The sequence below is a fragment of the Elgaria multicarinata genome, chromosome 7 (assembly GCF_023053635.1).
Source record: "Elgaria multicarinata webbii isolate HBS135686 ecotype San Diego chromosome 7, rElgMul1.1.pri, whole genome shotgun sequence".
In the NCBI taxonomy this organism is placed as follows: Eukaryota; Metazoa; Chordata; class Lepidosauria; order Squamata; family Anguidae; genus Elgaria; species Elgaria multicarinata.
In genome coordinates, this window is record NC_086177.1 from 98,796,733 (window position 1) to 98,809,800 (window position 13,068).

The window sequence follows — 13,068 nt, forward strand, 5'->3', positions numbered from 1 at the left end:
TAATCCAGCTTGGCAACTGGCCTGACGAGGGCTTCAGCTGTAAGCCTTGAATGTGGCCAAGAGGCGAGAACAGCCGGAGAACTTCCCTATCTCAGTCTGTCGTGTGAACTGGCTCTGAATGGATTTAGACAGGCACTTGTGATGGGTGGAAGTCTCCCGTGGGGGGTGGGCCTCTCGCGGTCCCTGTGTGTTCGGTCTGAACTTCTAGCACGTCTCGGCTGCTTCCCGGCGATGGACTCCTGCCATCTCCAGTCAAACAGCCTTGTGCAACAATTCCGCCTTTCGCAGTCTCCGTCCCTCCCAGTAAATAAAAAGACAGAAGAAGCAATAAAAAACATAATAGGGTCACAAATGCAAGACATCATGGTCGGCCTCCTGAAAAGTTCCGCATTTGAGACCTGTCAAAAAGCCCCCTCTGGAAGCACCCGTACTGTCCACAGCCGTATTTCAGTCAATTCCCAACCAGCACGCTCCTTGATGCCGTTCTTTTAAAAGCATCCTGGATTCCAGGGCATATATAGGTTAACTCTTTGCTACGCGAGATCTTTCCTAGCCGATGTTTTCTAAGCCGCCTCTTCCCTCTGCGTACAGGACGTTATCTGCTCTCGCTCACTGGTCCACCATCTTTGGCGAGATGCCCTACGTGCCGCTGCTGGCCTTCCCTTTTGTCAAGCTGTTCCAGAACAATCAGCTCATCTGCTTCGAGGTGGTTGCGACTGTGATAGGTAAGGAAAGGTTTTCAGAGCAACGGCCAGCATATTTGCACCGCAGAGCATTCTTTAGGGGCAGCGTGGTTCTTGTCTCATGAAGGATTTGACATCATCATGTTCTAAATGGCTTCCAAGAAGCAACCTGCACATTCGTTTGTTTTCACAATGTATCTGCCACCTTTTATCCACCATGGGATCACAGCGTGGTGTACGCAGCATTTTTAAAACAAATCCAATATAAAAACCGTACAATTATTTATTTATTTATTTATTTAAGGATTTTTATGCCGCCATTCAGCCAAAAAAGGCTCTCATGGCGGCTTACAAAAGTATTTCTTGACAGTCCCTGCCCACAGGCTTACAATCTAAAAGACATGACACAAAAGGAAAGGGGATTGGCAGGGAGGAGGAGGAGGGGGGAAAGGAAAGCAAACTCAGGCACTACAATCTTAGTTGGAAAGTTCAGCAGTTACAGGAGACAGCAGGAGGGAGGGGGCTCTCAGCTGGAGCTGGACCCAGGCACGGTGGAGAGGTGCCTGGCTGCTGCTTCCTCCCTCACTGGTGGCCTCTGCAGAGACAGTTGGTAGCAGGAGGGAGGGGGCTCTCAGCTGGAGCTGGACCCAGGCACGGTGGAGAGGTGCCTGGCTGCTGCTTCCTCCCCCACTGGTGGCCTCTGCAGAGACAGTTGGTAGCAGGAGGGAGGGGGCTCTCAGCTGGAGCTGGACCCAGGCACGGTGGAGAGGTGCCTGGCTGCTGCTTCCTCCCCCACTGGTGGCCTCTGCAGAGACAGTTGGTAGCAGGAGGGAGGGGGCTCTCAGCTGGAGCTGGACCCAGGCACGGTGGAGAGGTGCCTGGCTGCTGCTTCCTCCCCCACTGGTGGCCTCTGCAGAGACAGTTGGTAGCAGGAGGGAGGGGGCTCTCAGCTGGAGCTGGACCCAGGCACGGTGGAGAGGTGCCTGGCTGCTGCTTCCTCCCCCACTGGTGGCCTCTGCAGAGACAGTTGGTAGCAGGAGGGAGGGGGCTCTCAGCTGGAGCTGGACCCAGGCACGGTGGAGAGGTGCCTGGCTGCTGCTTCCTCCCCCACTGGTGGCCTCTGCAGAGACAGTTGGTAGCAGGAGGGAGGGGGCTCTCAGCTGGAGCTGGACCCAGGCACGGTGGAGAGGTGCCTGGCTGCTGCTTCCTCCCCCACTGGTGGCCTCTGCAGAGACAGTTGGTAGCAGGAGGGAGGGGGCTCTCAGCTGGAGCTGGACCCAGGCACGGTGGAGAGGTGCCTGGCTGCTGCTTCCTCCCTCACTGGTGGCCTCTGCAGAGACAGTTGGTAGCAGGAGGGAGGGGGCTCTCAGCTGGAGCTGGACCCAGGCACGGTGGAGAGGTGCCTGGCTGCTGCTTCCTCCCTCACTGGTGGCCTCTGCAGAGACAGTTGGTAGCAGGAGGGAGGGGGCTCTCAGCTGGAGCTGGACCCAGGCACGGTGGAGAGGTGCCTGGCTGCTGCTTCCTCCCTCACTGGTGGCCTCTGCAGAGGCAGTTGGTAGCAGGAGGGAGGGGGCTCTCAGCTGGAGCTGGACCCAGGCATGGTGGAAAGGTGCCTGGCTGCTGCTTCCTCCCTCACTGGTGGCCTCTGCAGAGACAGTTGGTAGCAGGAGGGAGGGGGCTCTCAGCTGGAGCTGGACCCAGGCACGGTGGAGAGGTGCCTGGCTGCTGCTTCCTCCCTCACTGGTGGCCTCTGCAGAGACAGTTGGTAGCAGGAGGGAGGGGGCTCTCAGCTGGAGCTGGACCCAGGCACGGTGGAGAAGTGCCTGGCTGCTGCTTCCTCCCTCACTGGTGGCCTCTGCAGAGGCAGTTGGTAGCAGGAGGGAGGGGGCTCTCAGCTGGAGCTGGACCCAGGCACGGTGGAAAGGTGCCTGGCTGCTGCTTCCTCCCTCACTGGTGGCCTCTGCAGAGACAGTTGGTAGCAGGAGGGAGGGGGCTCTCATCTGGAGCTGGACCCAGGCACGGTGGAGAAGTGCCTGGCTGCTGCTTCCTCCCTCCCTCAATTACCAATTAAGAGGGAGAAAAACCACTCCAACCATCAAACCAATAAAAAACAACTATCCATTAAATGGAAAAACACACAAACTATTAAAATGCTTGGGCAAAAAGGAACGTTTTAAATTGATGCAAAGGTGAAAACAAAGTTGGTACAGTTGTATTTCCTTTTCAGAGTCGAGGTGCCACCACAAATAAGGCACATATGATGCCAGAGGCCAGTGCTACACAGAGAGCATAGAATTTAGCATTCTGTGAATCAATACTATCCATGCACAAGAGAAACGTACTGGCAGTCTTTGGGAAACTCCCAAGATCTGCAGAAGTTCTTTCTTTTTAATTTTTATGGTGAGAAAGCCCACTGACGACAGCCTGATGAGGACTAAGAATGCTCAGTGAGTGTAGAGTGCTGATTAAGGCCACCAGTGGGGGAGGAAGCAGCAGCCAGGCACCTCTCCATCGTGCCTGGGTCCAGCTCCAGCTGAGAGCCCCCACCCTCTTGCTACCAACTGCCTCTGCAGAGGCCACCAGTGAGGGAGGAAGTAGCAGCCAGGCACCTCTCCATCGTGCCTGGGTCCAGCTCCAGCTGAGAGCCCCCTCCCTCCTGCTGCCAACTGCTGAACTTTGTAACTAAGAATGTAGCGACTGAATTTGCTTTGCTTTTTCCACTCCTCCTCACTCCCAATCCCCTTTCCTTTTGTGTCATGTTTTTTAGATTGTAAGCCTGTGGGCAGGGACTGTCAAGAAATACTTTTGTAAGCCGCCGTGAGAGCCTTTTTTGGCTGAAAGGCAGGATAAAAATGCTTAAATAAATAAATAAACTGCTGGGAGTAGGTGTGTTGTGGGGGGGGGAATGGAAAACCAGGGAAGGGGTAATGGAATGGAGTGCATTGACAGAGGGCATGGTTGGCTGGAACACTGAACAGGAGCCCGCCACACAGCAACATTTTGTTGTAGGTCCTACATGTAATAAACCAGCGAATAGAGATGATGATCAGTTCAGCTTTCCTTTAAAGGCATCTTTACAAAGTCAGGCCTCCCCCAGGCACCGGAAGATGTATGAGCAACAGCGTTCCCCAACTGGCCGCCCTCTGAACATGTTAGACTACAACTCCTAGCTGTAGGGGGAAGGGAAATACAGTCCAGCCTGTCTGGGAGGGTGCCAGGCTGGGAGAAGGTGGCAGGTAGCCTATAGCACCAGGGCCTTATGGGCCTCTGTTGGGAGGCATTCCAGCACAGCTGGCCAAGGCCATGTTCCTCTTGCCCACACGCTGGACCATGGGGGATCCAAAGCTGGGACTCAGATGCTGAATGGAGTGCACAAGGGTGCGTGGGGGAGGAAGGTGGGGCCCCATGGTGCATCCGCTAACTTTTTGCGCTTTTGAGCTATTGTTAGTAGCAAGATTAGCTCTTTCTTCCCCTTCTTTTTCTCTTTATTTAGTGAATTGGTGCCAGCATTGGTTCGAGTTCTTTCCAAATCCTCCCATCAACGTCCTCAGTATGGTGGAAAACATCTTGGCGCATCATGACAAAGAACTGCTTCAGCATTTAATGAGTTACAATATAACATCGCAGGTAAAAATAAATTTTAAAAAATCGACCTGGGTTTGAGCATAGTGTTATCGTTACCGTGTAGAGCAGTAACGGGATGGGATTGTTCAATGGACAAATTGCCCAAAGCAACAGAAGTCTAACCATGCGATCTCCTGAAGTTCAGTTTTGATTGAGGGATTCCGCTGGCTCTGTATACTTCTCTGTCATCCTGGTCCAGAGAATTGCCCAGTTAGCTAGTATATGCCAGAAATTATCATTCTATGAAAGGGGCTGTGTGTTGCCCACATCTGCGCTGCTATTCTGTGCCTAACTAATTTTATTCTAGACGCCTGCATGGCAGTCTTCAAGACAAACTTTCCTTGAGTGCAGTCCTATGTACACTTACCTGGGAGTAGTTGAGCACATTAAGGCTTCCTTCGGAGTAAACATGCATAGGATTCCATTGTTAATTCCATTGTTGGGCCTACCCTGGGGGAACAAATAGATCACTGTTTCTACAAAAGAAACTACTGTCGTATCCCACAGTTGCAGGTGAATTTAGTACAGTTCCTCAACATGTGTGGCTGAATAAATAATTTATTTATTTATTTTGAGTATTCTGCTCTTCAGCCGAAAAGGCTCGCCGCATGGCTTACAATCAGTCAAAACAAGTCTGCCCTTGCCTCCAGGTTTACAAGTTAAAAGACATGCATGGTGTGGAGAATGTGGTCAGGGAGACATTTTTCTCCCTCTCCCAAAATACTAGAACCTGGGGTCATCCCATGAAACTGATTGGTGGGAAATCCAAGGCAGATAGAAGGAAGTACTTCTTCACACAATGCATAGTTAAATTGTGGAACTCACTACCGCAAGATGTAGTGATGGACATAAATTTGGATGGCTACTAGCTCTGATGGTTATGTGCTACCTCCTGTATCCAAGGCAGCAAGCCTGTGTTCACCAGTTGCTGGGGAACATGGGTAGGAGGATGCTGTTACACCAATGTCTGCTTTATTGGTCCCTGGTCGACAGCTGGTTGGCCACTGTGTGAACAGAGTGCTGGACTAGATGGACCCTTGTTCTGATCCAGCAGGGCTCTTCTTATGTTCTTAGACAACAGGGGGGGGGGAAAGGGTTTGGGAGGGCAGAGGAAATGAGCACACGCAAGCACCAGGCTTTAACGTTAAATCGGAGTTTCTAAAATGATGCAGCAGATCTCTCTGCAGAGCTGATGGGACGGCACTGCTTCCCAACTCCCTGTGCTGCAGTTTTGTCCTTGTTCCTGGAGCGCTGGGTTTCCCTTCCCCACCAAAGCCTGAGCAGAGACGCTGCCCGTTGACGGAGGCAGTAGTGCAACTGACAAGGGAACCCTCACTTTTTGTGAGACAAACTGTGAGACCCTTTTAAAACCGAGCCTGTCTAGGCTTGTCTCGTGTTGCTGTAGTCAGGATGCAACAGCCACTAACTGACTTCTCCATGTGACTTTAGGTCTACGCCTGGCCTCTTCTGGAAACCATGTTCTCCGAGGTTCTGACGCGGGAGGAGTGGCTGAAAATGTTTGACAATGTCTTCTCCAACCATCCTTCCTACTTTCTGATGGTGGTTGCGGCTTACGTTATATGTTCCAGGGCTCCTTTGCTTCACTGTAATCAGAAAGAGGACTTTGAGGTAAGCATCTTGCTATCTAAACCAGGGATGGGTACCTGTACTGATGGGGCTTCCTTTGCTCTCAGGAGAGCGTTCTGGGTACGTGAATTTGGCTGTGTTCCAAATAGGTGGACAGACTATAACAGGGATGTTAAACCTCAGGCCCATGAGCCAAATCCGGCCTTCCTGGGACCCCAATCCAGCCCTCTCGTGTTCGCCGGATCGCTCCCCACCCCTTTCCCCGGACCGCCAATCGTTTGATGCCTTCCCAGCTCTTGCGTGTGTTTCTTCCCATTCTAAAAGGTTGAAATGTTTCTCCTAAGGCTTAGTTACTGACAGTAGGAGCTTTACATTAAAATATGCTGGTATTTGGGAGGGTTTGCCCTGCCCCCTTTTCGCTCCGGCCCCTCCCTTTACTGGAATGCAGCCCCTGAGAGCTTCTATGAAATTGAATTCGGCCCTCGGGCTGAAAGAGGTTGGACACCCCTGTGCTAAATGAATGCAGACAACAGGCAAAGGGCACCGTGTGGTGACTCCTTTGGTGGGAGACGTGCTGCCATGTTCCCCATCACAACTTCAAGCTGTTGGGATTGTTTTTTCTCGTGCAGCATTAAAGCCGTGGGACAGAGCCTTTGTCAGGGAAAGGGTTGGCAGTCCCATGAGCTTAGGGGGTTGAAATCTTTTGGAGTGCTTGGCAGCGATCCTGACAGAATATCCAGTTAATCATTCAGTTGCATGATTCCTGGGAGTTGAGCAAACTGGAATCAAATTCTCTTTGTCCATCTCTTTTTTAAAAAAATATTTAAAAGTTGAAGTTCATCTTCGTTGCAGTATTTCTTTCATCATCGGAACAACCTGGATATCAATGTTGTGATCAAAGAGGCCTACCACCTTATGGAGTGCACCCCGGCAGATGTCCATCCGCGCCGTATGCTGGAAGACTTTGTGCCGCTAACCAAGGGACAGTACCCAATATTTAACAAGTATCCCAAATTCATTGTGGATTACCAGTCTCAAGAGCGAGAGCGAATCAGGCAGGATGAACTTGAGTATCTAAGAGAGAGGTATTGACGGCAGGAGGGAACTGGGGAGGGGAGGGCAGCCTTTTCCTTGGAAAGAGGAATGGGTAACTCAGGTTTGATGTTGGGGTGGGGATTGGGACGTCACAACTACAGGGAGAATTGGACTTGAAGATGTTCTCACCCAAATTTGTAGAGACTGACTTGGGCGCACGCTCATACATATCCTGTCTGTTATATCTCAGCATTGGGCCAGAGAGGGACAATGGAACTGTGTCTTGCTTCACACTTCTGACCTGGATTATGCAGGAGACTGTGGCTCAGTCCCCACAACACTTTACTCAATGGGAAAACTCTACTCGTGGAGTTTGTAGGGGTACTCGCCACACAACGTGTTCAAACTCCACTATTCTGTGGGTGTGGCCTCCTGTAGAGTGGAGTAAAAGCCAACACAGCATTTGATTGACAGTTCCTCCACCCTCTCTCCTCCCCCAGTCCTCCCAATGGTATCCCATCAGCCATTGCTGTAAAAACTAACCTGGCAGCCCTCCTAGAGTGGTGCTCCCTCCTTTTGCCACTCTTGCCAGGGAACTCAATGACTAGTGGGAAGCTCCACTCAACAGGAAACTCCACAGAGCCCTCCACACAACATGGAACACAACGGTTGTGCAGGAACTCTCCTCTGCACAGCATGGAGATTCAGGGTGGAGTGTTTTTCAAAAAAAGAAAACACCTCTACCATGGGGTGGAGTTTTCCCTCCGGACAACACTTTTCTCAATGGTGGTGTAACAACTCCACAGTGGAGTTGTCACCCCACTGTTGCAAAAAGTGTCCTGTGAACTTAGCCCTTGTGTAGCTCTTCGGTGCGAACCAGGCCAGAGTGTGAAGCAAAAGCATTCCAAGAGAATAATGGCTTGGCTCTTCAGTTCACTGCCTCCAGTAGGTCTCTGTGTAGCCATTGAAGCAGATGGAACGATTAGACAAACGGTACAACGACCCACTTTCTGTTCAGCCTGCATTTTTGGTAGTTTATTAACAGCTTGCTCTTACCTGCACGTTCAGTTTATGCTGAACCTCAGGCCTGCTGAGCCTCAAATCTGGCCCTCCTGGGATCCCAATCTTGTCCTCTGCGGTCCCCCAACTGCTGAACCATTTGGTGTTCCCCAGCTTTTGCTCAGTTTGGTTTCTCTTTTCTTTTTTTCCCATTCTAGAAGGCTGAAACGCCTCTCCTAAGGCTTAGCCACTGGCAGTAAGAGCTTTAGCTAAAATACTCTGGTATTTTTGATCTTTTCATCCCGCCCCTTTTGCCTTTGGCCCCGTCCACCTTGAAAGCGTCTTCAAAACTGAATTCGGCCTTTGGGCTGAAAGAGCTTTCAACACTCCTGATTTGTACCCTGTGGCCAGATCACAAATTGGCCAGTTTGGGAGCCAAAGAGATTAAATCCCGTTTCCTGCTTTGAACTGAGAGCATCGTAGAATTGCTTGGGCTCTGCTTTAGACCGTGAACTATGAAATCGTTCTCTGCAGACAGTTGGTTCATGAGATAGAAGCTAAAGCAATCGAAGGCCGAGTGGAGGATGAAGCCTGGTACCGGAACCAAGAGCTGCTCCGTGAGGCTGAGGAGCAGAGGAGGAAGATTCTGCTTAAGGAAGAGGAGAAACTAGCAGAGCAAAGGCGCAGGTATTTTCCGTTTTAGTATCCCTTGGTCCTGACTGCCTTTAAGAATTTTACTAGTAGGAGTGCTGTTTCTAGATGGATTTAGATTATTTATTTATTGCGTTTATATCCCGCCTTTTTTCCTCCAATGAACCCAAGGCAGTGTACATAATCCTCCTCTCCGTTTTATCATCACAACAACAACCCTGTGAGGTAGGTTGGGCTGAGAGTTTGTGACTGGCGCAAAGTCACCCAGTGGGTTTCCATGGCCGAGTGGGGACTAGAACCCGGATCTCCCAACTCCCAGTCCAACACCTTAGCCACTACACCACACTGGCTCTTATAAGATGTTGTCTCGCAAACTGGAACTTGCCTGTTCAGACTACGTGTGAGTGAGTCATTGGGCCTGTTCAGACGACACTTCAGGCTCTGTGGTTAGCGAAACTGTGGTTGTCTGGGGGTTAGCACTAAGCACAAGCTGTCACACACAATACTTTAAACCACGCTTAGAGCTGCTAACCCCGCTGCAGACGGTCAGACTGTGCTAATTGAGTGAGCAGGGTTTAGCAAAAACGCATCACACAAGACGCCTTAAACCCTGCTGCTTAGCCCAAAGCCTTAACCAGCAGGGTTTAAGATGTCTTCTGAACAGGCCCATACAGTGAGAAGAGCCACAGCAGATAACAGACAGAAGTTGCCCAAAATCTAACGCATTGCAAAAAATTCATTTGTGTTGTTTGGGGGGGGGGGGGCCTTTGAAGGCTAGCTGCTGTGAAGAGAGAGCTGAAGGTAAAGGAGCTGCAGTTGCTGGAAGCCACGAGACGGCGTTTTCTGAAACACAAGCAAGATCAGCGGGAAATGGAGCTCAAACGACTCGATGATGAAATTGCAAGAAAGGTAACCCGTTCACATTTGGAGAAATGAGAGCGATGTCGCATCAGCATCTATATCAGCCTTCCTCAACCTGGGGCGCTCCAGATGTGTTGGACTGCATTTCCCAGAATGCCACAGCCAGCAGAGCTGGCTGGGGCATTCTGGGAGTTGTAGTCCAACACATCTGGAGCGCCCCAGGTTGAGGAAGGCTGATCTCTATGTTCATTGGCTTGAACCCGTGCTGCGCTTCACTATTTTCTTCAGTGAGCAAAACGCCCAAATCTTCCTTTAATGCAGTGAGTGCCCCCCACTGTGGCGCTCCCACCTTTCCTCGGTGATAATTCCCCTCCTTTAAGGCCTTTCTCACCCCCAAGCAAGAATCACCTCTCTCGCGCACGCTTGGTTTCCTCACCAGGACCTTTACGGCTCAGGCCCTACCCTTCCTACGCTCTCTGTGAGGACACAGAGACTTTATGCTTTCTAACCTTGTCCTGTTTCCTTCATTACCTCCCACTTGCACAGCTACAAACAAGGCGTAGGATTTTATAAGCGAAGAAAGCTTCATTAATTACAAGAATAAGTTGTTGAATAATAAACAAGTAACTCTTAAGTGGTTCTATCAATATAGATTCTCTCATAGAATCATAGAATAGCAGAGTTGGAAGGGGCCTACAAGGCCATCGAGTCCAACCCCCTGCTCAATGCAGAAATCCACCTTAAAGCATCCCTGACAGATGGTTGTCCAGCTGCCTCTTGAAGGCCTCTAGTGCGGGGACCGCACACAACCTCCCTAGGTAACTGGTTCCACTGTCGTACTGCTCTAACAGTCAGGAAGTTTTTCCTGATGTCCAGCCAGAATCTGGCTTCCTTTAACTTGAGCCTGTTATTCCGTGTCCTGCACTCTGGGAGGATCGAGAAGAGATCCTGGCCCTCCTCTGTGTGACAACCTTTCAAGTATTTGAAGAGTGCTATCATGTCTCCCCTCAATCTTCTCTTCTCCAGGCTAAACATGCCCAGTTCTTTCAGTCTCTCTTCATAGGGCTTTGTTTCCAGACCCTGATCATCCTGGTTGCCCTCCTCTGAACACGCTCCAGCTTGTCTGCGTCGTTTTTGTATTGTGGAGCCCAGAACTGGACGCAATACATCTAGATGAGGCCTAACCAGGGCCGACTAGAGAGGAACCAGTACCTCACGTGATACTGGTTCCTCTCTATTCGGCTGTACATAATACTCCAAAATCAATCTCTCAAAGAAACCTTGCACAATCACCACAGACTCAATCAGTTCTCAATACTAAAATCCTAATTCTGGTCTATACCCAATTTCACATTGTCCCTCACCCATCCTATCCTGATCTAAACCCTCTCGCATCAAATCCCTGTCCACCTCACACAGGCACAAGCACCGACTTTATATAGTGCACACACACACACTTCTCACTCTCTCAGCCCATCATCTCACACATGCAAATCCAGCGTTCTTATGCTAGAGGTACTTACCACACCACAGATCAATAACAAGACTACACAGTTACAGACATAAACTCAGTATGCACAGACGTAGAATAATAAAAAAGTAGAGTTGGAAGGGGCCTATAAGGCCAATGGGTCCAACCCCCTGCTCAATGTAAAGTCACAGTAACCTGTTCACGTTTGGAGAACGGAGAGCGATGTCACCTGGAACATCAGCGTTTATTATGTACATTGGCTTGACCCATGCTGTGTTTCATTGTATTTTCTTCAGTGAGCGAAATGCCCAAATCTTCTTTAATATTGTGATTGCCTCCAATTTGGGACAACTTTAGAAAGGGATTAACCAAATCCATGGAGGATAAGGCTGCCCATGGCTACTAGTCTTGATGGCTCTATGTTACAACCAGTGTCAGGGGTGGTATATCTCTGTGTACCAGTTGCTGGGGATCATGAACAGGGATCTGCTATTGCACCCATGTCCTGCTTATTAGCTTCCCACAGGTATCTGGTTGGCAATTGCAGTAACAGAACGCTGGATTTGATAGGATTTTGCTCTGATCCAGCGTAACCCTTCTTAAGTTTTTTTATATCATCTTAGAAAGTTGCTGGCCGAGGTTCCCAGTGGGGTTATCCCATTCAGCATAAGTGCCAGTTCCAACTCCTGTCTCCAACCTCTGCCTTTACACACCTATCATCAAACATCAATATCTTTGTCCTTCTCTGGCACTGACCAAGCCAAAAGTGAAGTGTTGAACAAACAGCTGTCTTTCCCTTCAGGGAATGGCTCCTGGAGCAGTCTGTTATTTCCCCCAAAATTGGGCCCGTTGGCCACATTCTCAAGGTTGGCAAGGGGCTGGTCGCTCTCCGTGGCCGAGCAGCTGGGAGTGAATGTGAATCCAGCCCTAACACAGCATCACGGTGGGATGGGTTCAGCCTCCCTTGGCCTAAAGAGCTAGCTGTTACTGGATTCAATCCCCTCAGCAACCTGGGCAGAGGCTGATCCATGCAGAAGACCCTGCCTTTTTGCCAGATGGCTTTCCCCTCCACCCCGTGGTTTGCAAACCCAGTGAAAAATACTGTATTTAGATGAAGATGTCGGGAACGAAGGAAGACTGTCTTCACTCATTTGACCTGACTCCCTGTGTCTCTTCCAGACGTCCATGAGAGAGCAAGAAACAGCCGCTACGGTTCAAGATGTAGAAGTGCGGCAGATGGAGCTCGAGACGCAGAGACGGCTTTTTGAGCAGGTGCGGGCGGGCGGGTCCCGGGACGGAGTGCAGGAGGTGAAAAAGGCTGGCATCTTGCTGGGCTCATGCCTTGCCGCAGTCCTTGCACTGTGGGTCAGCGCCAGTGGGTCAGATACATCTGGACAGGGGATTTCTCTCTGCCAGCAAAGATGAATGCCCCCTGTCTCCTTGTTCAGCAAGGAGGTTTATGGGAGTTTTTATTCTTTCTTTGCAAATCTGGCCCCGTTATTGTTTGGATCAGGAATGAGACAAAATGCCAAAGAACTTGGGCAGGGATGGAGAACCTCCCATCTGCGACGGCCTGGGAGAGGCCCACATCCAGCCCACCAGGTTCCCTGCCTCATCTGCTCTGATCACTAATTGGGGAAATGACGGTGTCCCTGCTCCCCAGGCACACGGCGTTAATCCATCGTTGCCAATCGAGACTTTTTAAAAGCTTAATTGCAGAGAGGCGGGGGCATTTTCGTGGGGCACAGCTGCTGGGAACAGAAGGGCTACCCCCCCATATGGCAACCCCCCACCCTTTGGTACCAAGTGGAGGGGCGAGTTATTTATTTATTGCATTTATATACTGCCTTTTTTCCTCCAAGGAACCCAAGGCAGTGTACATAATCTTCTTCCTCTCCTTTTTATCCTCACAAGAACAACCCTGTGAGGTAGGTTGGGCTGAGAGTCTGTGACTGGCCCAAAGTCACCCAGTGAGCTTCCATGGCTGAGGGGGGACTAGAACCCCGATCTCCCGACTCACAGTCCAACACTCCAGCCACTACGCCACACTGGCTTTTTCAATGAGACACTTTTAAAGGCTGACTGCAGGGGTGGAGGGGCAGTGTGTGTGTAGGGAGGCAGACAATCATGTCACAGGTCCATGTGCTAGCAGTGGGG

General features: G+C 50.6%; 1 protein-coding gene across 1 annotated transcript in view; it reads left to right on the forward strand.

Annotated features, from left to right (window-relative positions):
- TBC1D31 (TBC1 domain family member 31) overlaps positions 1 to 13,068 on the forward strand; it is a 34,716-nt gene that overhangs the window by 13,041 nt on the left and 8,607 nt on the right. The window contains exons 11-17 of the mRNA XM_063131113.1: positions 592 to 725; positions 4,177 to 4,310; positions 5,757 to 5,936; positions 6,747 to 6,979; positions 8,463 to 8,615; positions 9,353 to 9,488; positions 12,091 to 12,183. Coding sequence (XP_062987183.1) covers positions 592 to 725; positions 4,177 to 4,310; positions 5,757 to 5,936; positions 6,747 to 6,979; positions 8,463 to 8,615; positions 9,353 to 9,488; positions 12,091 to 12,183 — 1,063 coding nt within the window. The remainder of the gene's footprint in view (positions 1 to 591; positions 726 to 4,176; positions 4,311 to 5,756; positions 5,937 to 6,746; positions 6,980 to 8,462; positions 8,616 to 9,352; positions 9,489 to 12,090; positions 12,184 to 13,068) is intronic.